This window comes from Pipistrellus kuhlii, unplaced genomic scaffold (assembly GCF_014108245.1).
Source record: "Pipistrellus kuhlii isolate mPipKuh1 unplaced genomic scaffold, mPipKuh1.p scaffold_m20_p_2, whole genome shotgun sequence".
NCBI classification, from domain to species: domain Eukaryota; kingdom Metazoa; phylum Chordata; class Mammalia; order Chiroptera; family Vespertilionidae; genus Pipistrellus; species Pipistrellus kuhlii.
Window position 1 is genome coordinate 113088242 of NW_023425515.1, and position 26806 is coordinate 113115047.

The 26806-nt window shown below is 38.8% G+C and overlaps 1 protein-coding gene across 3 annotated transcripts; it reads right to left on the minus strand.

Moving 5' to 3' along the window:
* Positions 1-470: 470 nt before the first annotated feature.
* On the minus strand, positions 471-26161 carry EEF1E1 (eukaryotic translation elongation factor 1 epsilon 1). 3 transcript variants are annotated; one of them, XM_036443645.2, is made up of 5 exons: positions 26006-26117; positions 19411-19500; positions 17931-18131; positions 13458-13553; positions 2968-3606 (listed from the first exon to the last, which is right to left on the minus strand). In XM_036443645.2, the coding sequence occupies exons 2-5, from the start codon at positions 19432-19434 to the stop codon at positions 3466-3468; spliced, it is 462 nt and encodes a 153-aa protein (XP_036299538.1). In that variant the 5' UTR covers positions 19435-19500; positions 26006-26117; the 3' UTR covers positions 2968-3465. The 3 variants fall into 3 exon arrangements, with proteins under 3 accessions (XP_036299539.1, XP_036299538.1, XP_036299537.1); XM_036443646.2 differs by lacking the exons at positions 2968-3606; positions 19411-19500 and adding an exon at positions 471-781 and having other exon boundaries at positions 26006-26161; XM_036443644.2 differs by lacking the exon at positions 19411-19500 and having other exon boundaries at positions 26006-26161.
* Positions 26162-26806: the final 645 nt, after the last annotated feature.

The window sequence follows — 26806 nt, forward strand, 5'->3', positions numbered from 1 at the left end:
ATGGCTCCACTTTGTTTCAGAGGAGTGTCATTGATATTTAAGAAAAGATGAAAAGCAGTATGGTCCATTTCTCAACAGCTTGAAAGATGTGAGGACCAGAGACTTGAAAACTGGTAAGCAAATTGAATTAATGCTTTAGCAAAATTCAAGAGATACACGGCCAATTTGTCTTATCTCAGATAGGCTTACACTGAGCAGGTGCCTCAGGGATGATAGATATAGGTGGGGAAAAACTAAAGAATTAGTTTAAGAATTTGACCTTAAAAAAATCGATCTTTTATTGATCACTTTGTGTGTGCTAGGCATGGTGTTAGGTAATGCTTATACTGCCATTGCAAATTAAAAAAAAACACATAAAATCAGTCATCTTTATTTCTTTTTCTTAAGAAGAATTTCATGTGCACTGACTTATCCAATGTCTCACAATACTTGGTGAGGCTGAAGTATTTGATTTCACTCCTTTTTAAAAACACTGGTTTTGTGCAATAATTCACAAATGATAAACATTTACCCATTTAAAATATACAAATCAGTAGGTTTTAGTACATTCTGAGTTGTGTAACTATCTCATTTATTCTTGAAGATACACACACACACACACACATATATTTTATTCAATGTCTAGGCAGCTTTTTTCTAAAGTTTTAAAAACTACCTTCAAAAATTGATTAAGCAGAACTTTACTGGTACACCAATAGGATTACAGGTTAAGTTTGAGCCAGACACTAGTCTGAATCCCAGCCCCTTGATATTGGTTGTGACCTTAGGCAATTTTCATTATCTGCAAAAAGGAGATAAAATTAGTAAATTCATTTAAAATGCTGTCTGATACATACTAATGCCAATAAGTTAACTATTATTGTTGTTGTTATTAAAAGTGCACATTAACAGATATTCCTGGTAATTTAATATTGTGGGATCCTGAAATAACTTCCGAATCATGAAAATTGTAGTCAGTACTTATTTTATCGTATTCTTTGCAAATTAGTAATCCATGGAATGTTAACAATGTACTAATAAAAATTATTTTACAAGTTGATTATTTGGCATTCAGAGGCATTTTCCCAAACTATTTACTGGGACAGAGCCAGCTAGCCGCCTACTCAGTGTCCCTTTTCCCTTCCTCCTCATTGGCAGGGCACAGGCTTGATCTGGAAGGCCGTGTGGGGGGTAAAGGACTCTATTTCCAGACTCTGTCCCAGCAGGGATGCCAGAGATATAGATAGATATTGCTGAATAGGACTTCTAGGAATTAGTTTCCAAAGGAGTCTTTTTGTACTTCTCTTCCTCTTTCTCTGGGTCTTGATTATGGACTTGTCTGGAGCTCTGATAGCCATCTTGGATCATAAGATAAACTCAAGAACATTACTTGTTCAGTGTGAAGAAAGATGGGAGCTAGGGGTGTAATACCAGCAGGGGTCCTCAAACTTTTTAAAGTGGGGGCAAGATCACAGTCCCTCAGAGAGCTGGAGGGCCGGACTATATGAACTACTAATTCCTACTGTAACACCTTGGCTGTGCTCACTGCCCAAAAAACCTGGCGGGCCAGATCAGACTCCTCTGCGGGCCACATGTGGCCCGCAGGCAGTAGTTTGAAGACCCTTGAACTATGGACTGTCTTATGCTCATTTACACGAGAGAAAAACAACCTGCTTTAAAGTTATTTGGGTTTTGTGCTCTACACAGCTGTCTCTGATTTCAATTCACACTTTCACTTTTCTTTGTCAGCCCAAAATGGACTTTAAAGCGTACTACACTCTTTCAACAAGCATGCATTGAGCACCTGCTGTTGTGTGCCAGTCACTGTTTTGAGGGCTGGACATGCAAAGAAAAAGGAACCTCTGCTTTCAGGGATTAACAGTTTGGTGGAAGAGACATATAATAAAAAATAGTACAATGCCATTGGTGCCAGAAACAAGGCAGGCAGAGATGGGTCGATTGGTCTTAACAGACCTGACTTTCAGGAAAACATAAGCAAGCTGAATACTGATGAGGCCTTTAAGTGAAGGGCAAAGGGCATTTCAGGCAGAGAGGTACATGAAAAAAATGACCATTATGCACAGCAGCATTTCTATTAGAAATGTATTGTTTCGATTTAGACACTGAGAACAACATCTAACTTTTGCAGGAGCCAGGCCTTCATATTTATGCCTTCCCCTTATTCAGTAAGATCTAAATTGCTAGAGAGATATCTTGGCCCATAGTAACACTGGGAAACGTCTGTTGAAACAATGTTGTGCACTTCAATAAAGAACTGGTTAACAGATGTAAGGATTGAGGGTTAAGACTACAAGGTAGAAATTAGGTGTCTTCTACCCTTCCCTCACAGCAGACCTAAACTGAAGGGAAAAAAATAAAATGGTTGGGATGGGAAGGCTGGGTAGCCCATCTCTTGTCTACCCTATCTGTCCTGCTGACCTGCAGTCCAGGCGGATAGAGCAGTGTGAGGACAGGAATAATTCGTAGCAGTGAGGCATAATGTGAATGCTGTCTATTTCCTATCCTGCTCTTTCTACCTGACCTTTGATTCATATACTAGAACTTAGATTTAGAATCAAACCAAAATACTAACTAGCGTTAAACAGTCAGTTGCTAGAAGACTCGATTTTTCTTATTTGGAAATATAAGTTCTTTAGTTCTCAATAAATGATTATTTAATCAGCCACTAAGAGTTATACATTGTATAGATTTGTTAAATAAAGTGTCTTTGTTTTTTACATTTGCTTCAACAGCAGCCTTTCTATAAAAGCTGGCTTTTAATCTAGTATAGTTATCTAGCCCCAAATTAGTGGGATAGCAGGAATCTCCCATCTCTTTTTATCTACTGCATATTCCACTAAACTCAACAACAACAAAAGAACCATTAACTCGAGAATGAATCTTATTCTAGTTCCCTCTAGGGCAGTTCAGTAGTTAGTTTCACTTCAGTGAATAATGACTACAGAAAAGAAATAAGCAAACAAAAAAGACTTTTTCAACCACATTTACTGGTTCACATAAATATTTGAAAACAAACACATATGTCTTTTTCTCTATCCTTGGCACAATTTATTATAGATCTTAATAAACAAACAATGAATAAATATTCATAAGAGGAAACAGCATTTTAAAATATAATAGGTCAATAAGTAGCCAAATAGGTCAATCATTAAAAGGACTGTTTTTTTTTAAATTAAGCCACTGATTTGCAACTTTTATTAAAATAAATTTCATCTATAAAAACAAGCTGATTTATAACTTGATCTTAGCTAAAGTTTTGATAGCAGTTGAATTTTTACATTAAAAATTGCAAAATTTCAACTAAAGAAAAAATAATACATTCAGACATATTTATACTTTAAAAATTATATCAACTTCAGCAAATAAAAAATAACTACATATCAATTTACATTAGCCCTCTGGTCCAGAATACACTTTCCATTTAAAATATTTTTAATCTCTCTTCTGCACGGAATTGGGTAGCTTCTAGTGGGAATTTGTATACAGTCTGTTCTTGATGAAGACAACACTAGACAGATGTTGCCTGATGCCTGGATAATGCTGAATGTGACAAAACCAGCGAGACACATTAAGATATTTCTCTTTTTCTTGAACTGTCAGGTCAACCTAAGTAGAGATTAAAAACAACATACAGAACACATGCATTACATAAACACAACTATTAATATCATCTGAATAGAAGATAGAAACTGGGGTGGGGTGGGGGGGGGGAGGAAGAGGGGATCCCAGTTCTCAAAACAACATGTTCAGATAGTAGTGAAAAATTTTAGCCACTTAGGAGAACTATCCAATTGTTTAATACTTTTATGTTCAATTCAAAACCAGATATGCTTTCCAAGGAGATCTGGAGTTTTCAACAAATGCCAATTTTACATTAACTGAGGATCTGGAAGCCCAAAGAGTTTTTTTTTTTTTTTTTTTTTTTTTACTTTATTAGAAAAGAAAACAGGAGAAAAAAGAAAATAGCTTTAAAGAGACTAAGATATAGTTCTCTTTCTCTAATATTTTTCAGCACACCTAAAAAAAGTTTATTGGCATTTAACAATTTAACAAGGAAATACTAAGTAAACTCATTAGATAGATAGATGATAGATAAACTTAAGGGAATACTACCGTGTTTCCCCGAAAATAAGACATCCTCCAAAAATAAGACCTGCTTAGAGGTTTCCTTCTGAGTGAAATATAAGCCCCCCCGCTCCCTAGGCTAAACATGAGAGATTTGGCCCACTGATTCTGAAAGAAATGGAGTCACAAGAAATTCACCAGGAAATTCAGGAATTGGATTGTTATGATGTTCCAGAAGATGATGACATGATTGTCATTGAATAAATGAGTAAATTCTTGATACTGTAGGATTCACAGTTTGTCTGGTTTGTGTTAACAACTACTGTACTACCGTACCATATACAGGTAATAAATTTCCTTTATTTTCATTTAACAATAAATGTGTACCGTATTCTTCTTCATGGAAAAATAAGACATCCCCTGAAAATAAGACCTAGCTCGTCTTTGGGAGCAAAAATTAATATTAATATAAGACACTGTCTTATGTTCAGGGAAACAGGGTAAGTAAACTCATTAGATAGATAGATGATAAATAGGTAGTTGGCTATACATGGTTGGTGTATACATATGTGTACTATTGGTTCTTTTTATTGAACTCTGGGGGAAAAAATTCACTAAAGAAGACAATGATCCATTTAATTTTAAGTGATCTATGCTTACGACAAAGAAGGAAGAGCATTTCCAGTGGCAAGTGCCTCAAATCGACAAGAGATCTTTGAAATTCTGTTTGCAATAAAACTGAACTCTATCTTCAGTTGATGTAACACAGCAGTTCACTGAATTTACTTTCAAGCTATAAGAATGCACAGAGATTTGGCTGGAGAAAGATGCAATAATAACGGTTCATGACAATCATTTCACTGGGCTTAAAATCCAAAGTAGGAGACTTATAGACTTTTTTCTAAGACAAATCTTAGATTGGAATCATGAAGAGTTGTCAGGTAAAGAGAAAGCCAATAGGGCAATAACTCACAGCCATGACCCATGTAAAAGTAGAGCAGTTCCATCTGCTGTTGTAAATTCAGCATTCATTTAACAGATATTGTACGCCTCTGTGAAACTGACATGCATCTTAAACAAGGAAAAACACCTCTGTCACTCTTCTGGGTTCAAACCCATTAGTAGTCTGCTTATTGGAAGGTACTTTAAGTGAGATGGACATCCCATATCTGCTCAGAATTTAGCATATACATAATTGTGCTTATAGGAAAATATTCTGTTAAGTTACTGGGTCAAAATAACTGAAGGATAAATCCCTCTAGGGTGCAATTAATACAGAACAAAAAATAGTATTAGCAATAAAAGGACAGACGACAATATTTTCTCAATAAGTGTTTCAGTGAAATTCTATTTCCATTTTATGTTTACTACAAGGCAATTTAATAAGAAAAACTGAAGTAAGTTATCCTGCCTTCCTTTTTGACATTATGACATCAGGATACTATTGTAACATTTATCTTTGGTGGTTTCAACTACCGTATCTCTGTTGGCCCAGTTTACTTAAATTATTAGTAGTGAGAGTCTCACTGCTTTTGTTACATAAGAACTTAAGTTTGGGTTTAAGACCCACATACAAGCTGCTATTGCAAATTGTAAAAATACTGGAGGCCCAATGCATGAAATTTTGGGCACTGGGGGCCCTGTGCCCTCTCGCAGTCTGGGAGCCCTAGGGGGATGTTTGACTGCCGGCTTCCTGCCACCACTGCTGCACTTGACAGCCATGAGCCTGGCTTCTGGCTGAGCAGAGCTCCCCCTGTGGGAGTGTACTGACCACCAGGGAGCAGCTCCAGCATTGGGCATCTGCCCCCCGGTGGTCAGTGTATGTCATAGCAACCAGTTGCTCCGCCATTTGGTCAATTTGCATATTAGCCTTTTATTATACAGGATACTCATCTTGTTTCAGGAGGTGTAAGGTTGCATCTAGTTATCAGATATATGCTACTATAACTTTCACCTACAACTTAGTTAATCCTTGGCATAGAGATTTAAAAAAAAATTAACACGTGTCAATAATATCTTTTTTATGCAAAAGGTACTTTTTGTTAAACGAGATGTCATAGTTTCACATGTGAGAATTATGTTATTCTTGTCTGGTGTTGCTGTGCACAGGAGGCGCTTAAACACACATTGTGGAATAAAATAAATATCCATCTATATTTCAAAAGGTAAAGCATTTTATAAATAATTTTTTGGTTCTTTTTCTAACTCTTTTTAAAATATATATATATTATTGATTTTTTACAGAAAGGAAGGGAGAGGGATAGAGAATCAGAAACATTGATGAGAGAGAAACATTAATCAGCTACCTCCTGCACACTTCTCATTGGGTATGTGCCTGCAATCAAGGTACATGCCCTTGACTGGAATTGAAGCTGGGACCCTTGAGTCCACAGGCTGACTCTATGCACTGAGCCAAACTGGCTAGGGCTTTTTTCTAACTCTTTACCATATGTGAACTTCACCACTGATTTAGAAAGAAAATATAAAATTTTTTTTATAATAGAAGCTCAACCACTAGTAAACATAGCTGCAAATCTAAAAGGAAATGGGGGGTGAATTTTCTTAAATAAATAAATAAATAAATAAAATTCAAAATCAACTCCAGCAAACCTCTTTGCTGATAAAGTAAACAGATAAACAAGTTTTACTACAGGTTAGTTTCATGATCAGTTAAATCTGACCACTTTTTTACAATTTAGTCTCTCCAGAACTCTTTCTTTTAAAAAAATCTCCACTCAGCCATTTTGTGAGATGTTATTTTTCAGAATGAATTAAACTCCACTAAGAAGAAAGCAATTCCAAACAATTAAGTACAACTGCTTGTTGATCTATATTCAAGCTGCTCTTGCAGATTTTGAAGCAGTAAAGAGGGCAACATATTTTCACTATTTACATTTCAGAACAGCAGCGTCTGCTCTCAGAGGACTAGCATATGCTGCTACCACACTCATTATTTAAAATAACAAGCAAAATCAGTATTCTTCAACTTAAAACTTTCATACTTAGAGTCTCTAGTGTAAGGATTGTAACAGACCTACAGTATAAACTTATTTTTATTCCAAGACCTTAAACTTTGTCTAACATTTTATTCTAATGATTTTAAACCAGATGATCTATTTTAGAGAATGCAAATGTGTTCATTTTGCCTCAGAAAACTTTGCTAGAAATACACAGAGCTTTCCTAAAATGATAGTCACCACTTAACCTCCTTTTGGTTTAAACTCTGGAGCTTATCCCTTGAGTCTTAAGAAAATTATGACTGGCCTCAATGTGCTACCTTTGCTACTTTTTCAGTGGATTATCTACTTTTGAACTTACAGTAAACAAACAGATTTTCTGCACGAAACTGTTTTCTTAGAACATTTTGGATGGGATCCCCATCAACTATCTTACTTATAACACTGATTTTCCCTCATCCTTTCCTAGTGGACTGGTTTGGGTCCCCAACCCCACCCCCACCCGCTTTGTACAACAGGAAACACAATGCAATTGTTCTAGTTACTACTTCCTGCCTCTTATTGGTCTACATGCCAGTGTGTCTACAGTGATGCTTGGCTCTCCCTTCTTAGCCATTCCTTTTTTATTTCTATTGGCACTCTATAACTAGTTTGAACTTTAAAGCCAAACAGATAATATTCTTAGTCATTAATTTTCCATGAAGACATGTGAGAAACACTTAAAGGGACTCATTCCAGATCAGGGAGAAATGCTGGTTTGCTACCTTTCCAACTGGCACCCTGCAGCCTTTGAGACATGCTTTATGGCCAGCAGTCCTGGACTGCTCTACAGCTATTTCTTTTACTTTTCCTTTCTTTCTAAAAGAACAGCATATCTCCATCGGTGTTCCGAACTTCAAAACAAATGGATTTTAGAAGATAATAATCTTATACTCAAGCAGCACATAATGTTACAAAGGATTATAATAATCTTGAGAAACAGTCTGCTCATAGGGACTGCTATCTACTAGTGAAATCAGTTAAGAAAGCAATGAGTCACTGGAGTGATAATAAACACAGCCACACTAACTGGCAGTTTAACAAAGGAAGAACAGTATTATTCCTCAGGAGAATTTAGACAGATCAGATCTTAGAATTAGAGTAAGTCAGCCGCAACTAAAATTGGGCTCACAGTGAAACAAAACACAGTTAGATTATATGAAGACTTGAAGGTTTCCAGACTGCTGTTTTGTACACAGCACTGATTATACTTTAAGTATTCAATAACATGAACAAACAAATGAAAGAATGAGGGCAAAACTAAATATACTGCCAAAACAGAGCAGGGGAAACTGTCTGATGAATTTGAGCAGGAAGCCAATCTGAACTTTACATCTATTCTGACTCATTTAATATCTAGTAATTATTTTTTTCCTCATGTGGGTATATTTACACCTAACTCAACAAGATGTCAGTTAACACCACAGTGCAGTTCTGTCACAGTACAGGTTTTAGTCTGCGAGGCCTGTTCCTTGAGAAAGTATTTCTCCCAGGTACTCTGTACTTGGACCAAGGGTGGGAGAGATGGTTTGGTTATGAACTCATTTTACGAACACAAAAGGATGGCTAACTTATACATTATTCCACTCAATTACGTTTTTAAAAAGATAAGCATAATATCCTTAATTGCAATATGCTAGTCACTATATATAAAGAGGGTATATACATTACTAAATAGGAACTATAAATAGGTCCAGATCATTAATAATGTCAATGTAACCCTAGTTTTAACATGCAGCATTGAATGAAACACTACTCTGCTTGAAAACCAAATGCTCTGGAAGGCACCTAGATCCATAATTAAATAATTCTGCAGCCGGTGCTATGAATATTTTGCATTATGGAATTATGACCTTGTTCACTCTGCTGGCAAGGAAATTCCACACAAGCTCCCTCCTTCTCAGAGTATTCCTTTCCCTATTGCATGACTGCGTAAGCAAGGGAGAAAAATGTAAATATACACTTGGTTTGCAAGAATTATCTTTTTTTTTTTTTTAAATTACACTGTCCTTCTTAAGGGTCCTGACAGGCCTTTGTTAGCCTGCTGAGAAGCATAACATAGGATTAGAGATGGCACCTCTCTAATATTAACTTTAAAATTAAGTAATGCCACATTTAAATATGCATTTAAAATGACAGTATGTTGTTACTGTTTTATATAAATTATTCTTGGTCCTTTCTATAAGGTAGCTTTGCTCACAGCAGCATAGACTAATTCAAATCAAGTTATGCACTTCCCCAGGCTGAAAGACTCCTGGGTTTGCACCAGGAGATAGATACCTTAATAGCAAGCTCTCTTTACCTGGAGGCTTTTTACACTTCAAAATGAAATAAAAAACAAAACAAAAACTACTAACAAATTTTGAATCATAATGGAATAGAAACAGGCTGGTATGATCCAAGTATTTCATCTCTACTTAAACTGCCTTCACATTTAAATACTTTAGATTTAATTATATTGAAGTACTAAAGGCCTGACGCATGAATTCGTGCATGGATGGGGTCCCTCAGTCTGGCCGGCAATTGGGGCTGATCAGGGTTGGCGGGCTGGGGAAGGACCACGGGAGGTTGGCAGGCAGTGGGAGCACACTGACCACCAGATCCTTCATTGAGTGGGGTGGCCCCTGGGGATCAGTGCATATCATAGCGACCAGTTGACCAGACATTCAGTTATCTGGTCAGTCCTTCATATATACACACAATTAAAGCTTATACTTTCACTATAAAGTTATGCAATCTAAAACAGGATATATAAAGAGATTGCTAAATACTGCTAATCTCAACTAGCATTTAGCTACACAAGGCATTATGCTAAGAGCTGAAGAGGTCAAAGGGAAATATGACACGATTCTCTTCAATCTCATTTTGCTTTAAAATGAATCTCTCTTTTTAAGGGTGGGAAACATTCAATCCACTTATTCCTGTTGTACCAGTATAATTACTAATAGCCCCAATGTCACTGACAAAAGTGTTGGTTTGGATAACAAACCATATGATCATCCTACTTACAAGCAATATTTAGTCAAACTTACTGTAAGCTTTCTAAAACAATAAGTATTTCCTCGGAGAGCCAAAGCTATCTAAAATCAACATATTTTTTTTCCTGATAATTTAATGATTCTACTGTACATTCTACTTTTCTCTAAATGTCTCTTTAATTGGTCACTTAATATTCTGATCAGAAATTAGCACTAAATTCCATTTTCTCTTATTCACTAATTATTTTTCAAGTAAGAGTCTTCTCCAGCTGGTGTGACTCAGTAGTTGGGTATCAACCCATGCACCAAGAGGTCACTGGTTCAATTCCTAGTCAGGGCACAAGACCGGTTGTGGGCTCAATCCCCAGTAAGGGGCATGAAGGAGGCAGCCATCAATGTTTCTCTCTGATCCATGTTTCTCTCTCTCCCTCTATATTCCTCTCTAAAAATCTATAAAAAGTTTTATATCTTCAATGAGATTAAAAATTGCTTGAAAATAGTTTTATACTTTTTTTTATGTAACTTCAGCATAGAATAATGGGCATACATAGTAAGCTCTTACTAAGTAAACTTATAATAATTAAGAGTACTATGCTAAATTAAGGGTCAGACCAGGCCATTACAATAATAATGTTATAGAACTTGACACAATCACTTAGGTATCTTATCAAAATAATGCTTCATAAGTCCTGTAAACCCAAACAGAGGAATTACAGCTCTGCCAGAAGACAGAGTTTTCCTTGGCACGTCCAAAACCTGAGCTATATCTTTGTATAAAGTACTCAATATTCCTAAGCATTTGTTTCCTTCTCTGTAACATTCAACTAGTCTTCTCTCTTTCAGAGCTATGAGATAATGAGAAAAAAATACATATAGAACTCTGAAAAACATAAGATATGTGAATTATGTTCTTCAATGTTTATGGAGAGGACAGACTACATACACATATCAGGAGTTATGCCAAATAGTGGTGCTACAAATATGAATTGCTATAATCTTTAACTCAAGCAGTTTATAATATAAAAGACAGAGAAATTTTCCAAGAAGAGTTAATAGTAAAAAATAAAACAAGCCAGAACTGAGATAGCCTTCGAAGTACAAAAAGAAACAGAGGAAAGAGTACTTGAATATGCTTTAGGATCTCAAGAAGACTTCATCAGGAAATTAGTGCTAGTGATTGATTCTTGATGAAATACAAATCAATTTTGGAGGAATATAAAGGCTAGGCCAAGAAGCAAAAGAGAAAAGCAGTGCAAGGACACTGAATAGAAAGAGCAAAGACTGTGGAGACTCCAGGGAGTACATTATGGCTCAGAGAGGCGTGTAGGAAGAATGATGACGATGAGGTCAGAAAGGGAGGCAGGGCCACATGAAGAAGGGTCTCCTATCCTAGGGAGTGAAAGAAAGGAAAAGGGCCTTAGCCGGTTTGGCTCAGTGGATAGAGCACCAGCCTGTGGACAGAAAGGTTCCAGGTTCGATTCTGGTCAAGGGCACATGCCTGGGTTGTGGGCTTGATCCCTAGTAGGGGGCATGCAAGAGGCAGCCAATCAATGATTCTCTCTCATCGATGTTTCTCTCTCTTTCCCCCTCTCCCTTCCTCTCTGAAATCAATAAAAATATATGTTAAAAAAAACCCAAAAACCTGTTCGTAAAAAAAAAAAAAAATTGCCTTAGTAGCAATAAAGATGGACTGTAAGAGATGTGATTGGTTGCAGGAGGCCATTTCAATAGCTCAGACAGAACATAATGAATTCTAGAACTAGGGCAATGTCATCTAGAATTACAGAAATAAACACACGGTAGAGGTATCCATGAGGTAAAAACAAGACCTCACTGATTGAATGCATGAGGTAAAGAATACAGAAAAACATATGAGTTATTTTATCCACAGGGGAAAGATGGATGTTGGGAGGAGGTTTTAGACAGAGATGTAAGAAAGTACAAACTCTGAACCTAACTGTCTGGTTTCCAACATTTGCTTTTGCGATTCACTTGGGTGATCTCAAAGAAGACACCAGACCTCACTATGGCTCAGTCACTTCATCTGTAAAATGGGAATGATAATAGCACCTATATCACAGGGCTGTTATATGGATTAAATGAGTTAACATCTATAAAGCATACAAAACTGTCCCTATATAGTTAATGACATATAATTGTTTGTAAGTGGGAAACAATTTAAGATGTAAACAATTTAAAGTAATTGACCAGATAGAGGAAAATAATTGAAGATATGAGAAAGAAAGAATATAAAATTTGGGACAAGATCCAGAAAAGGGGCAGAAGGTAGAGAGGGAATTGAAGTAAGAGGTTAGATGAATGGATTAGCCTAGGAAAACAGCAAGATGATTCTTAGTCCAGAAAGAGGAGACAGGATGAATAAGAATGTACACATAGAAAAGGCTGAAAGGTGAGTAGAGTTAAAGGCTAGCCTCTATTTTCTATCTGAGTAAGGGAGGAAAGCTCTGTGATAATGATTGAAGATAAACAGGGGAGGCAAAAAATGGGATTGAACAAAAGGCTAAAGGTCTGAAATTGTGCCTGGGAAGAATAAAAGAGCTGATCAGTATTACAGCCTGGGTGAAACTGAATAGTATAAATTTATAGTGGTACCAATCTTAGTGTAATTTCTCCAACATAACTCGGCCTGGCTTTAGTATTGAAGGCATCTATTTAGATTAACCAAGAATTGGGGATTGGCAGGGAAAGGGTGGTGAGTGTAAAGTGGAACAAAGAAGCTGAAGATATTATAATAAAGGATGGATGTAGTTGAAGTTACACAAAAGGGATTCTAGTTTGGGTGGGGAAGAAAGTATACAGGTCAGAAAAAAGAAAGGGGTGACTTCCAATGATGGAATTTAGGGAGTAAGAGATTAAGAGCTAAGTATAGGAGGTTGCACAGAACATGCAGTACTGGAATTAAGAAGGAGAGGTGGGGTCCAGGTGATGAGGACGATCAAGTCCAAAGGGTGGCAAGAGAAGTAGCTGCAAAAAGGAGAAGTACAAGAAACAAATAGATCAAGAAACAGGAACCAACTATTTGATGGACACATGGAAGAAGTATTTGCATAAGGTACCTTGTATTAAAAATTATTCATTAAAATAAATTTTTTTTTTATTAATTTCAGAGAGGAAGAGAGAGGGAGATAAAAACATCAATGAGAGAATCATTGATCGGCTGCCTTCCGCAGCCGATCCCCTACTGGGGATCAAGCCTGCAACCTAGGCATGTGCCTTTGACTGGAATTGGACCTGGGATCGTCCGCAGGCCGATGCTCTATCCACTGAGCCAAACTGGCCAGAGCTATTCCTTTCATTTTTATTTGATAAACTGAAAATTGAAATTACTTAATTCAAGACAAATAAATATAATCATCTGAACATTATAGGAAAAAAGCCAATAACTTCAAATACTCACTATGAAGCGATGGAGTCCATAGTATAAAACAATATCTGCTAAGGTAAAGTTATATCCTGTAAGATAGACTTTATCTTCAAGATATGAATTAAGATCCTAGAAAGAAAACAAAATGTTTATTTTAAAACCAGTAATACTAAAGTTAACTACTGTATTTATCATCTGATTTTAAACATTTAGAAAGCTATTAGAAAACACAGTACTGACATTTTAGTTTAATAAATTATCTTTGACATTAATAGTAAGATTTATTCAAAATCACAAGTCATAATCACCTCATTTAAAAAAAAAACTAGGACAAACATTGTTAATCTTATTTTAAAGAAATAAGAAAAAATTTTAAAATGATATTCAAACTGATCATTTCAGACATCTAAATTTTTTTTGGGGGGGGTATGGGGGTGGATATGGAGAGGAACATTTTGTAAACATGCTCATGTTAGAAATATTTTTTTCATTGAAATGGAAAAAGCTCTTCGATTTCTAACTCTTTAGAGAATTATACTTTGTGTTTCATTTTTATATATTTAAAAAATTTTAAATGTGGTAGAATACATGGAACATAGATTTGCCATCTTGGAGAAATAGGCATAGGTAAACACCTGAACTGCTGCCTTGCACAACTATTGCAAAACTACAACTAAAAGACAAAATGGACATCATCCAGAACCCCAGGAGGGCTAGCTGAGTGGAAATTCTACAACTAGAAGGAAAGAGAAAAGCACACTGAGACTCACAGCAGCTGCGGAAGGTAGAGGTACAGAGGCGCTCGAGGAGAGGGCTGGCCACTAAGTATGCAGCTGGCTTTCTCCATCGGGGGAGGGAGACAAAAAGCTCCTGACTGCTCTGAACTCTGGTTCCAGGTGAGTCTCTGGAGACTCAGACTCATATGGGGAGAAACTGGGCTGTCTGGCTGTGGGCAAAATGCGAGGGCAGCTTTCTCTCAGAGGTGCTTGCACTGATTATCACAGGGCACTGAGACCCAGGGTCCACTTAGGGCAGGGCTGACAGGAAGCCATTGCGGTTTGCTCTGCCCTGAGATCCTGCCCCATGAAGCCCTTGCTGATGGCTCTGCCCTGAGACTCAGCCCCATCCAAGTTGAGCGCAGAGGCTTTTGCATATGAATGGCCTGGTTCTTTGAATTTTAAACTTACCTAACAAACTGCAGCTGAGTCAGTGAGACCCAGAATATCCAAAAGAAGACCCAAGGCCCCATAGCAGCTTGCACTGCTTCACAGCTGGGCCTCATTTGGACACCTCCAAAACCCATACAAAGAAGAGGAATCTGCAGATCTCCCTGTAGCTCCTGCTGGGTGGCCTCAGGCAGAGCCTAAATTACCACCTCCATGGAGATCCAAGAGCCAGTGTACCCTGGGGTCAGTGTGGGACCATCCAGATTACAACTCCTCAGATTCATAAGGGACACACTCAGGGGGCAGACTGAGCACCAAAGTCCCATTGAAGCAAGTCTTGTCTCATAAGGAATGTCTCCAACACAGAAGTTCTCCCATTATAGACACAGCTTATTCTCACAACCAATTGGCCTGGAGGCCAATTCCTCCCAGTGAGACTAACAACAATCAAGGCTTAACTACAAGACTGTGCACACAGCCCACAAAGAGGTGCATCAAGAGTGTTCACTTCAGGTAATTGGGGAGGCTGAACCACTGGGCCCTATAGGACACCTAGCACACAAAGCCACTCTATCAACTCAGGAAAGCAGCCAAAATGTGAAGACAAAGGAACAGGTCATTTAATTTTAAGAAGCATTTTAAAATAAGGTCTGAAACAATAATTTAACACTCCTTAATATAGTGTACATATTCTTAAAATAGAATCTACATCTATGTTTTAGTTATACAAACTCATAAGGTTATAATCTTATAACCAAGGACAAAAAACTGATTAGGTAATATTTCTGATTAGTCACATTAATGTCTTATGTTTATTTCCTTTTTAAAAGATTTTTAAAAAGTGTTTTTATTGATTTTTTTTTAGAGAGAGATGAAGGGAAAGGGAGAGCAACATCAATTGGTTGCCTCCCACAAACACCCTGACCAAGCAGCGGGCCTGCAACCTGGGAATGTGTCCTGACCAATAATCCAACCAGCGACCTTTCAGGTGCACAGGATGACATTCAACCAACTGAACCACACAGGCCAGGGCTGTTTATTTTATATGATGGAATACTAAGAGGTTATCAAAAAGATAATTTAAGTGAATATTTATAAACATGTAAATACATTCACAACACACTATCAGTAAAGAAAATAAAACACATGCCTATATGCAAAGAAAAAGCTTGGAAGGAACACAAAAAGGGTTCAGTAAATATCTGATGACTAAACATAAATGTTATTAACAGGTCTTTCTTCATGGAACTACTGTACAAATGTTTGAAATCTCTTTTATTTGTTTATTTATATTTTCTAATTTCTATAATACATATCTATTCTCTTTAAAATAAAAACAATATCGTAAAACAGCAAAAAGCAAAGAAAAATAAAATAGAATATAACCCTTCTCATCTGTGCTCATATGGCCAAAATCACATTGCAGTCCATTATCTGTATATCTGCCTCTCCACTGGTTCAACTTCTGTGAGGGCAGGGACTGTGTCTGATGGGTCACTACCACATCTGTTAGGTACAGACACTGTGGCAGAGCAAGGACCATAACCCAAATCACCCAGAACCTCATATATTTTGAAAATGGCAGCCAAATTGTCCCAATTAAAACTTATATATCTCAGATACAACATTTTGGTGGAATTACTTTTTATGCTCCTAATAGCAAATCTATTTTTTGAACTTAAAAAGCCAATTCAATGAAATCCTGCTCCTATGTTTCAGAATCAAGTACTTTATTACCGTCCCTTTTCTGGAAAACTATAAGAGATAGTTATATTTTTTATTTTTTTACTTGCCTGAAATATCACATTCACTTAGGGAAGATAAGCTTGTTCTCATCTGGAAATGCTGCCAAGCATTGCAGGGGGCAGAGGAAAGGGTCAGTGTGGATATTAAGAATGACAGATCACCAGGACAGGCCTACAAAGGAACAAGGCCTGAAATTTATTTCCTATCAATTCTATTTTGACAGTTTCTATCAAAATCTAGTTTAGCACTAGCCAGTTTGATCATGATCAAAGGCACAAACCTTATGCAGGCTCGATCCCCAACCCTGGTCAGGGCATGTGCAGCAGGCAACCAATGAATGTGACTTTTTCATATCCAAGTTTCTCTCTCTTTCTCTCCCATCCCTTCCACTCTCTAAAAATCAATGGGAAAATATCCTCAGGTGAGGATTAACAACAAAAAACAACCAACCAACCAAAGAAACAAAAAACATAGTTTAAGCCATTTTCCTCAGAATGATAAATGAAAAACTTTCAGTACTATAACATCATCTTGCACAACTTACTAGTATATGATTGATTTATATGATAATGGAAACAAAGTTACGTAGGAAGGAGTCCCTGCAGTGATATGAATGGATCAGCGGTCGCCAACCTTTCGGACCTCACGGACCACTGGTTGGCAACTGCTGGTTTGGATGATCTCTAGATACCTTTAACTTTTAAGCTTTCACAATTTTTAAGAAATTTGCTTTATTTTTATTTATTTACTTAAATATGTTTTTATTAATTTCAGAGAGAAGGGAGAGGGAGAGATAAAAATATGGATGAGAATCATTTATTAACTGCCTCCTGCATGTTCCCTCCTGGGGGTTCGAGCCCACAACCCAGGCATGTGTCCTAACTGAGAATGGAATCCTCACCTCCAGGTTCATGGGTTGATGCTCAACTGCCGAGACAATTTGCTTTATTTTTACAAACATAATTAAGAAAAATAATTCCAGTTGGAATATTTTTCATTCTTGGTGACTCAGAAGCCACATTTAGTTTATATTTTATCTCAACAGATACTTTTATTCTAATGTGATTTCTTCAGAAAGAAAATAGAAATCCTAATGTATTTAAGTCTTAAAGGAGGAAAATATAAGCTTTCTTATATCAATCTGACATTTTTTTTAAACTACAATCCCCAAAGATTCTAATTATCTTTGTCTTTAAAAAAATTACTTTACCGATTAAGGAATCAGGATTTCCTAGTGGAAAAATAAACATTAAGCCATCAGATTAAAAAAAGAAATCTTACGAAGTTTTAATTACTAGCTATGATAAGTGATATGGAGGAAAAGTACAGGGTGTGGAATTCTGAAGGAAAAGCATATAGGACAAGGAATGGCATCTTTTGAGAGAGAAGTGCACAAGGATGTTTCTGAGGAAGGGGTATCTAAGCTGAGATCTGAACAGGGAAGGCTGGCTGAGTCAGTTCAGGTAAAAACAATACCAGGTACAAACCCTGAGGCAGAAGGAAATAAGGACAAAGTTTCAGCTACTGACAGGGAAGAAAGATTCCTGCTATTAATAGGTCGTTCATTTTAGACTATAAAGAGAAGTCACAATACCTTCAACAGAATGCGGACATCATCTTTATTGGAGTTTCCATCTACTCGAGTAACTCTGAATTCTAACCATTGTTGAACTATTGCTTTTTCTTCTGCAGTGCTCCCAAGCAAATATTCTTTGTTGGCTTCCTTGACTAGATGAGCTGCTATAGTAGCCAATCCTGTTAGACATGGACCACTGTTTGTTTGAAGAACTGGAATCTTAAAAAGAAAAAAAAGAGTTCATGTAAATTTTTAAAACAAATACTAACAGGACTGCAATTCTAAGTAATTGCTCATTCCCTCAACTATTTTTCAAATACTCTAAGATTTCAATTTAAGGTTTTTTTTTTCAAGATGGCAGCAGAGTAAGTGGACTCTTCTTGCACCTCCTCTCAAAACCAAACAAAAAAACAACAACAATGCACAGGATTTTAAAAAATATATATATTTTATTGATTTTCTTACAGAGAGGAAGGGAGAGGGATAGAGTTAGAAACATCAATGAGAGAGAAACATCGACCAGCTGCCTCCTGCATACCTCCCACTGGGGATGTGCCAGCAAACAAGTTACATGCCCTTGACCGGAATCGAACCCGGGAGCAGGCCGACCCTCCATCCACTGAGCCAAACCAGTTTCGGCAAAGCACAGAATTTTTGTTTGCAGCCACTCACCTGAGGCTTTGATGGAGATTCTGGGGTGGGAGATATTGGGAGGAAGAAGGGGTGGAACTGCAGGCGGGAGAGCTGAGCTCAGTCACCCCATATTGCAGTAGCCATTTTTCCTGAGAGGCACAAGCCTTTCCCAGCATCAGCAACCTGGGGAAAGGCAAATAACCTGCTCGCGAGGATGATACACCTCACCCCACCTTCAGGAAGCCTGCTTGCCCTGCTTCACAACCCCTGCCTGAGGAGCCTGCAGCAGAGGCCAAGCCTACAAGTTGTGCAGTCTCAGGGAACATCAATGATTGGCTTTGAGATGGGGTGATCTTCTCCCTCACACCCCCCACTGTAACATGACTAATACTTCTCCCTTGCAGAACTGATAAAAAACCACCAATTTCCAGCAGACCCCACCAGACTAAATATGAGATCCACTCTGCTGAGATCAGGGGAATATTCCGTATAGACTCAAATGAGTGGCTCTGGGATGGGAAAACACACCCACAATCTTCCCTGGAATCAGAACAGCACCTCCCCCTCACAGCAGACTCAGGGGTCTCATCCTCCCAATTCTGCCAAAAGCCCTTTCAGAGAGAGCCTTTTTAGTGACTAAGTCTGACGTTGGCCAGCAGGCAGAAGCAAGCAAAGGAAGAGCCCAGGTGCCTTTGGACATTTGCTGACATGGCCCTGTCGACAGGCCTAGAGCACAGTGTGGCCTCTCCCTAGCACAGCCAAGCTCTGAGGAGGCAGCCATAAACTGTGGATTGCTCGAAGCTTTGAAAAGGTTGCAGAAGAGCAAAACATGGTTGGCTTTGGACAGCAATTAGCACCAAATTACCTCCCAAGACGCCATAAATGGCATACAAAACAGTCAGCTTCAGTCAACATAAAGCAGGATCCAAAGGGAGCTCCCATAATGAATTTAATTCTGCTGAGACAAAATCCACCTTAATTTCTTTTGCATTTTTTTATTGTATTGTAATTATTTTTTACTCTCTTTTTCCTTCTATATCTTTTTCTCTTTCCTTTTCTTATTCTATTTTTCTTTTCTTACCCCCTTTATTTTTTCCTTTTAGTAATTTTTTACCTTCTTATACTGTTTTCCTTTTCCTATTCTTTATTTTTGTAATTGCTCTCCCTTCTTTTCACATTCTCTTTTCTTTCCACTTTTTTCATCTTTTGTAATATTCCCCCTTTCTTTTATACTTGCTCTCTTCTAAATTCTCCTTTGTTTTGAAGTTGCTTTTGTTGTTGTGGGGATCTTCTGTATGTTTTGTTTATTTTCTAGTTTTATTTCGTTTTGTTCTATCAACACCTGCATAACAGCTCACACAATATGGTGGTGGGGGTGGGGGGAGTTGAGCCTCACAGTCAGCCAGCCTGAGGGAAGATCCCACCCATGAATGGGACAGACATAATCAAGAACCAGTTGCAATAGGAGAACCCAAATAACCAACCTAGACCAGATAGCTTTACAGGAGAGTTCTACCAAACTTGCAAAGAAGAACTAACACCTACCTTCTCAAACTATTCCAGAAAATTTAAGCTCTTTTTACAAAGTTACCATTTTCTTAATTTCAAACTAGATAAAGATACTCTAAGGGCCAATGTCCTTGATGAAAATAGATGCTAAAATCCTCAACAAAATTGGATCCAGCAGTACATTAAACAGATCATACACCATTACCAAGAGGGATTTTTCCCAGAGATGCAAGGCTGGTACAATATTTGCAAACCAATAAATGTGATGTATCACATAAACAAAATGAAGGTTAAAAAAAAAAAATCACATGATCATAGTAATAGATATACCACAACATAATAAAGGCCATATACAACAAACCAAGAGCCAATATCATATTCAATGGACAAAAATTAAGTGTTTCCCTTAAGATCAGGAACAAGATAAAGGTGTCGCTTTCACCACACTTATTCAACATTGTATTGGAAGTCCTAGCCACAGCAGTCAGATGAGAAGAAAAAATAAAAGACATCCAAGTTGGAAAGGAGGAAGTAAAACTGTCATTATTTGCAGATGACATGATATTACACATAAAAAACCCTAAACGCAATCTACAGTGTCAGCACAATCCTTATTAAAATACTAATAGCGCCGGGACCAGTTTGGCTCAATGGACAGAGCGTAGGCTTGGGGACTGAAAGGTCCCGAGTTCGATTCCGGTCAAGGGCATGTACCTTGGTTGCGGGCATATCCCCAGTAGGGGGTGTGCAAGAGGCAGCTGATCGATGACTCTCTCTGATCGATGTTTCTAACTATCTCTCTCCCTTCCTCTCTGAACAAAAAATCAATAAAATATATTATAAATAAATAAATAAATAAAATACTAATGGCATATTTCACAGATCTAGAACAAATATTATATGGAACCAAATTTATATGGAACCGGAAACAACCTCAAACACCCACAGTAATCTTAGAAGAATCACAATACTGGACATCAAACTATACTATGAAGCCAATGTAAGCAAAACAGCCTGATACTGGCATAAGAACAGGCATACAGATTAACAGAACAAAACAGAGACCCCAGAAATTGACTCATGCCTTTATAGTAAATCAACATTTGACAAAGGAGGCAAGCGCATAAATAAAGACAGTGTATTCCATAAATGGTTTGGGAAAATTGGACAGGTACATGCAAAAAAAATGAAATTAGACTACTAACTTATACCATGCACAAGAATAAACTCAAAATAGAAAAGACTTAAATGTAAGTTGCAAAACCATAAAAATCCTAGAAGAAAACATGAGCAGTAAAATCTCAGACATTTTACATAGCAGAATTTTCACTGATATAGCTAAGGCAAGAGAAACAAAGAAAAAATAAACAAATGTGACTATGTCAAACTAAAAAGCTCCTGCATGGCAAAGGAAACCACCCTCAAAATGCAGAGGGAACCCACTCTATGGGAGAACATATTTGCCAATTATACATTTGATAATGGGTTAATTTCCAAAATACATTAAGAACTCATACAACTCAACAAAAGGAAGACAAACAATCCAATTAAGAAATGTGCAAAGGAGCAGAATAGACACTTCTACAAAGAGGACATACAAATGGCCAATATACATGAAAAAATGTTCAAAGGCACTAGTCATCAGAGAAATGCAAATTAAAACTACAATAAAATATCACCTCACACCTGCCAGGATGGCTACCATCAATAAATCAACAAACAAGTGCTGGCAAGGATGTGAGGAAAAGGAAACCCCAGGGCACATGCAAACTGGTGCGGCCACTGTGGAGAACAGGATGGGATTTCATAAAAAAGTTAAAAATGGAACTGCCATTTAACCCAGTGATCCCACTTCTGGGAGTATATCCTATTTTTATTGATTTCAGAGAGGAAGAGAGGTATAGAAACATCAAGGATGAGAGGGAATCATTGACTGGCTGTCTCCTGCAACACTGGACTGAGCCTGCAACCCAGGCATGTGCCCTTGATCAGAATCGAACCTGGGACCCTTAGGTCCGCAGGCTGTCGTTCTGTCCACTGAGCCAAATTGGCTAAGTCTGGGAGTATATCTTAAGAATCCCAAAACACTAATCAGAAAGAATATATAAGCTCCCATGTTTATAGCAGCACAACTTACAATAATTAAGATCTGGAAACAGTCCAAGTGCCCATCAGTAGATGAATGGATTAAAAAGCTGTGGGACATTTACACAATGGAATACTATGCAGCTTTAAAAAAAAGGAGGATCTTTGAGACAGCATGGATGGACCTGGAGATTATTATGCTAAGGAAAATAAGTCAATCAGAGAAAGACAAGTATCATATGATCTCACTCATATGTGGCACCTAATGTACAAAATAAACTGACAAAATAGGTTGAGATGTATGGAATACAATGACAGGTCAGAGAGGAGAGGGGTAGAAGCGATGGGAAAAGGTTAACCAAAGAACATATGTGTATATAGGCATAGCCCATGGACATAGGCAATAGTGTGGGAAAGGCCTGGGTGGGGTTGGGGCTGGGTGGAAGAGGGCAAAGGAGGAGAAAATGGGGGATGATTGTAATGCTGCCAACAATAAAAAGAAAAAAAAAAGGTTTTACTTTAAAATACTAAACTATGTAATTTACATTTGATAAGAGATGTTTGATAATGATACTGGTAATAACTATAATGTACAAAATGTTTATAACTATGTATATACAAAAAAAAGTGAAAATCCTAATAATACTGCATTAGTTTCAATTTAGTTTACCTATACCCTATTTTATTTTAGCAAGGTGAACATGCTTAAATAAACCTGACTTCTGTAATAACAAAAACAAGAAAATTATAGTAACACTGAGTTCATGTTGCTATAATTAGAACCACCAAATGGGATCGAGGCTGGTTTTAGTGAGATGTGATCTAACACACTTACCTATCTCATTAACTAGGTGTGGAGTGTGATGGTGACTTGGTTTTCATGGACAGCACATTCATCAATTCTGGAGTCATTTCAAGTAAGGTCACTCTAAGTGTTGATCCATATATCATATTTTTAAAAAATATTGCAAAATATAATTGGGGCTACTAAAAATAAAGTCAGCTTCAGGTAATCGTCTGAAAAATAATCCTACTTTTCAATTTCCCCCTGATACAGCAATACTTAGGGTCAGATCATAAGAAATTGCTAATTAGTTTAAATGTTGTTGATGTCCAACTAAGTAAAGCATTATAAAAAACTTAAAATGGAACATTTCATCCAAGGGGAAGACTATCTATACTAATAAAAGAGAAAAATGCTAATTGACTGTACCTTCGCTATGCCCAAAGTCAATCAGAGTGAGTATGAAAATTAAACCAACAAAGATGGTGGTTAATTTGCATATGCTGAGGGAGGGAAGAGTGAAGACTGAAGACAGCATAGAAGAGGGAGGGAAAGCATGGGTGGGGCGATGGCTTGCAGGCATCTTCCTGCAACGGGGCCCCTAGTTATAAATAACAGGAATGCAATCCAAATAAATGCAGACCAAACATGAATACATTCTTGGGAAAACTGCTGCTCTTTTCAGCCATGAAATAGTATCTCATACTCATCTAGTGGTTTATATTTTTCAGGGAACTCTGATACATTAAGTCAATAGGACTCTGTGAAGTATCGATATAAGGGGAGATTAGCATTTTATGATTAGAGTCAAAGGTTACCCGAGTTTCTATGAAGATGGCGCCTAAAGTGAAGAAGGAAGCCCCTACCCCTCCCAAAGCCGAAGCCAAAGCAAAGGCTTTGAAGGCAAAGAAAGCAGTGTCGAAAGGCGTCCACAGCCACAAAAAAAAAAAGAAGATCCGCACGTCACCCATCTTCCGACAGCCAAAGACACTAAGGCTCCGGAGGCAGCCTAAATATCCTCGGAAGAGCACGCCCAGGAGAAACAAGCTTGACCACTAAGCCATCACAAGTTCCCCCTGACTACCGAGTCAGCCATGAAGAAGATAGAAGACAATAATACACTTGTGTTCATTGTGGATGTCAAGGCCAAAAAGCACCAGATCAAACTGGCTGTGAAGCTCTATGACATTGATGTGGCCAAGGTCAACACCCTGATCAGGCCTGATGGCGAGAAGAAGGCATATGTTCGACTGGCTCCTGACTATGATGCTTTGGATGTTGCCAACAAAATTGGAATCATCTAAACCAAGTCCAGCTGCCTAATTATAAATATAAAAATTTTACACTGAATAAAAAAAAAAAAAGTTACCCTTGAAAGTTAAAGGAAGTAACTCTCCACTTTCCACTTCCTCACCTACTACTATTACATTTTTGGGGGAGTCAAAAGTTATACATGGATTTTTAAACTCCATGAGGATTGGTGCCCTAAACCTCCACATTGTTCAAAGGTCAACTGTATTTCCCATTCACTACTTCTTGAATTCTCACTTTTGCCTTCACACTCAAATAAAACTACTACCTCTAAGATAACCCATAACTTCCCTTAAAAATGTATTAAAAGAAAATATGGAATCCTCTGAAGGTGTTGGTAATGTTCCATTATTTGACTATGTGGTTACTTGGGTATGTTCACTGTGTGGTAATTCACTGAGAATTGTATACTTTTTCTGAATGTATGTTGGGCAAGGGAGGATAAGGGTGGGGAGAAGGGGAGGATAAGGGAGAGTAGGGGAGGGGGAGGGAAGGGGAGGAGAAAGGAAAGGGAAGGGAAAGGAAGGGAAGAGAAGGGGAGGGTGGGTTGGGAAGAGGGAGGGGTGGGTAGGAGAAGGGGAGGGAAGGGAAGGAGGAGGGAAAAGTGGGGAGGGGAGGGGAGGGAAGGGGAGGAGGAGGGAAGGTTGGGGAGAATAGGGGAGGGAGGAAAGAAACGAAAGAACTTGCAAATGTTTAGAGTGTGTGTGATTGGGGGGAGGGGGGGTGGAGACAGATAACAATTTTAGAGAGATTAGTAAAAATAAATTATGCACAACCCAGCATACTCACACACACAAAAAAATCCCTGTTAGCTTTGTCTAATCATCATCTCCCAAGACAGGTATGTAATCTTGTCAGCATTTTACAGAGGTTTGTAATGTCAGAGTCAGGGTTCGAATAAACTACAACTGGCTCCAAAGTCCATTCTCTTTAGTACAGAAATCTTAGTTGCAATCATGGCACACCTACTACTTTCACACTCATCTTAATGGTGTTCAATTAATCACTTCTAAAGGGCTACATAAGGAATATGATGAACCATTCCCCTAGAGCTGGATCTCTGAATTGTTTTCAGAATTCAATTATTATTGATCGTTATTATTATGTTTCGGAGAACGACTTGTTGGCTTACGCTGTCAACTGTCTTAAAAACAAACAAACGCCAGGCTGAAATCTTATCACAAACCCTCATTCCTTCCCCAAACACATACATAGGAAATTTCAATAGCTGTCTTCTGCTAAAAGAAAGAAAAGGAACCAGACTGAGCACGGCCACACTGTATCGGCTTCAGCTTACCGCGAGGAAAACGGCGGCCCGGCGGGCCCTCAGCTAGCGAAGCCCGCCCTCCGCGGAGGGGGTGTCCGCCCCGCCGCCCCGCCGCCCCCCGGGCCGCACGGGGCTCCGCGCTCCGCAGCGGCTGCCGGGCGGTGCATGGAAGCTGCTCTCCCGGCAGCTGCTGTCACTGAAGGCAGGGCCTCCAGGCTGGTGTGCCCACGGCGCGGGGATTCTCTAAGCTTTGCCACAACCGGGTCACAACCCTCTCCCAGAAGGAAGAGTTGGGGCCGAGCCCACAGGAGGCGGGTCCCTCGCCCGCCCCGGGAGCGAGGGCTGCAGGTAGAGACCCGGGGCGCCCGCCAGCCCGCCCCCCGCGCGGACACGTGGGCGCCGAGGCCGCATCCTCCCCCTCCGCCCCTGCCGGCCGGCCTTCCGCCGGCCCCGCGGGCCCCGCTCCGGCCAGCTCGTCCCCTCCGCGCCGCCTCCGCTCCTCACCTGGCGCTCGCCCTGAGCGCTGTACTTGTTCCCTTTCCTCAGCCCAAGGGACTTCTCCAGCAGCGTCAGCTCGGCGGCCGCCGCCATCTTCCAGTCTGAGCTCCGGGCCGGGGCGGGACTGCGAGATCCCGGCGACGGCGGGAGGGAAGGCGCTGCACAAACTCTTCTCCTATTGGCTGAGCGCAGGGGGCGGGAGGCGCGCCTGCGCGGGGGCGGGGCCCAGAGGGGGTGGGCGTGGCGGGAGACAGGTGGGGCGGGCGGGGTCTCCGGCCCAGGAGATCTGCAGGTTGACGGGGAGCCAGCCTTTGGTTGCCACTGGAAGCTGCATCTGCCCACGTCTAAATGACAGGCTGATTGATTGCAGAGTTAACTGGTTAACTGACACTTTTTATTCATAGTTGAAACCGATATTTATCTTAGTCTGGCTCAGGAATCTGAATTTAAACGATCAAGATGAAGAGCAAAGAGTTCACAATCTGTTAAGGGTTTCCAACATAAAGTGTTAATTATGGGGATTTTAACTGTTTAAATTAAATTATTTTAATTTTTCTTATGTAAATCTACAGCTCAATAGTAGCAGTAGAATATAAATTTAAAGATAACTTATAGAGCACTGGGTAGTTAGTATCCTGTAGTCCCTCTACCCCCCTCCCCCTAAAAAAATCAGCCATTAGTAGTTTTAAGGGTCTTTATTAGCAATACCAGAAAGAGAGTGATATGATTTATGTAGCTTTTGTTATGTAAGTAAGCAGTGCACATGACATTTTCCCCTTAAGTTGCTATATTTTTGTATTTCAAAAT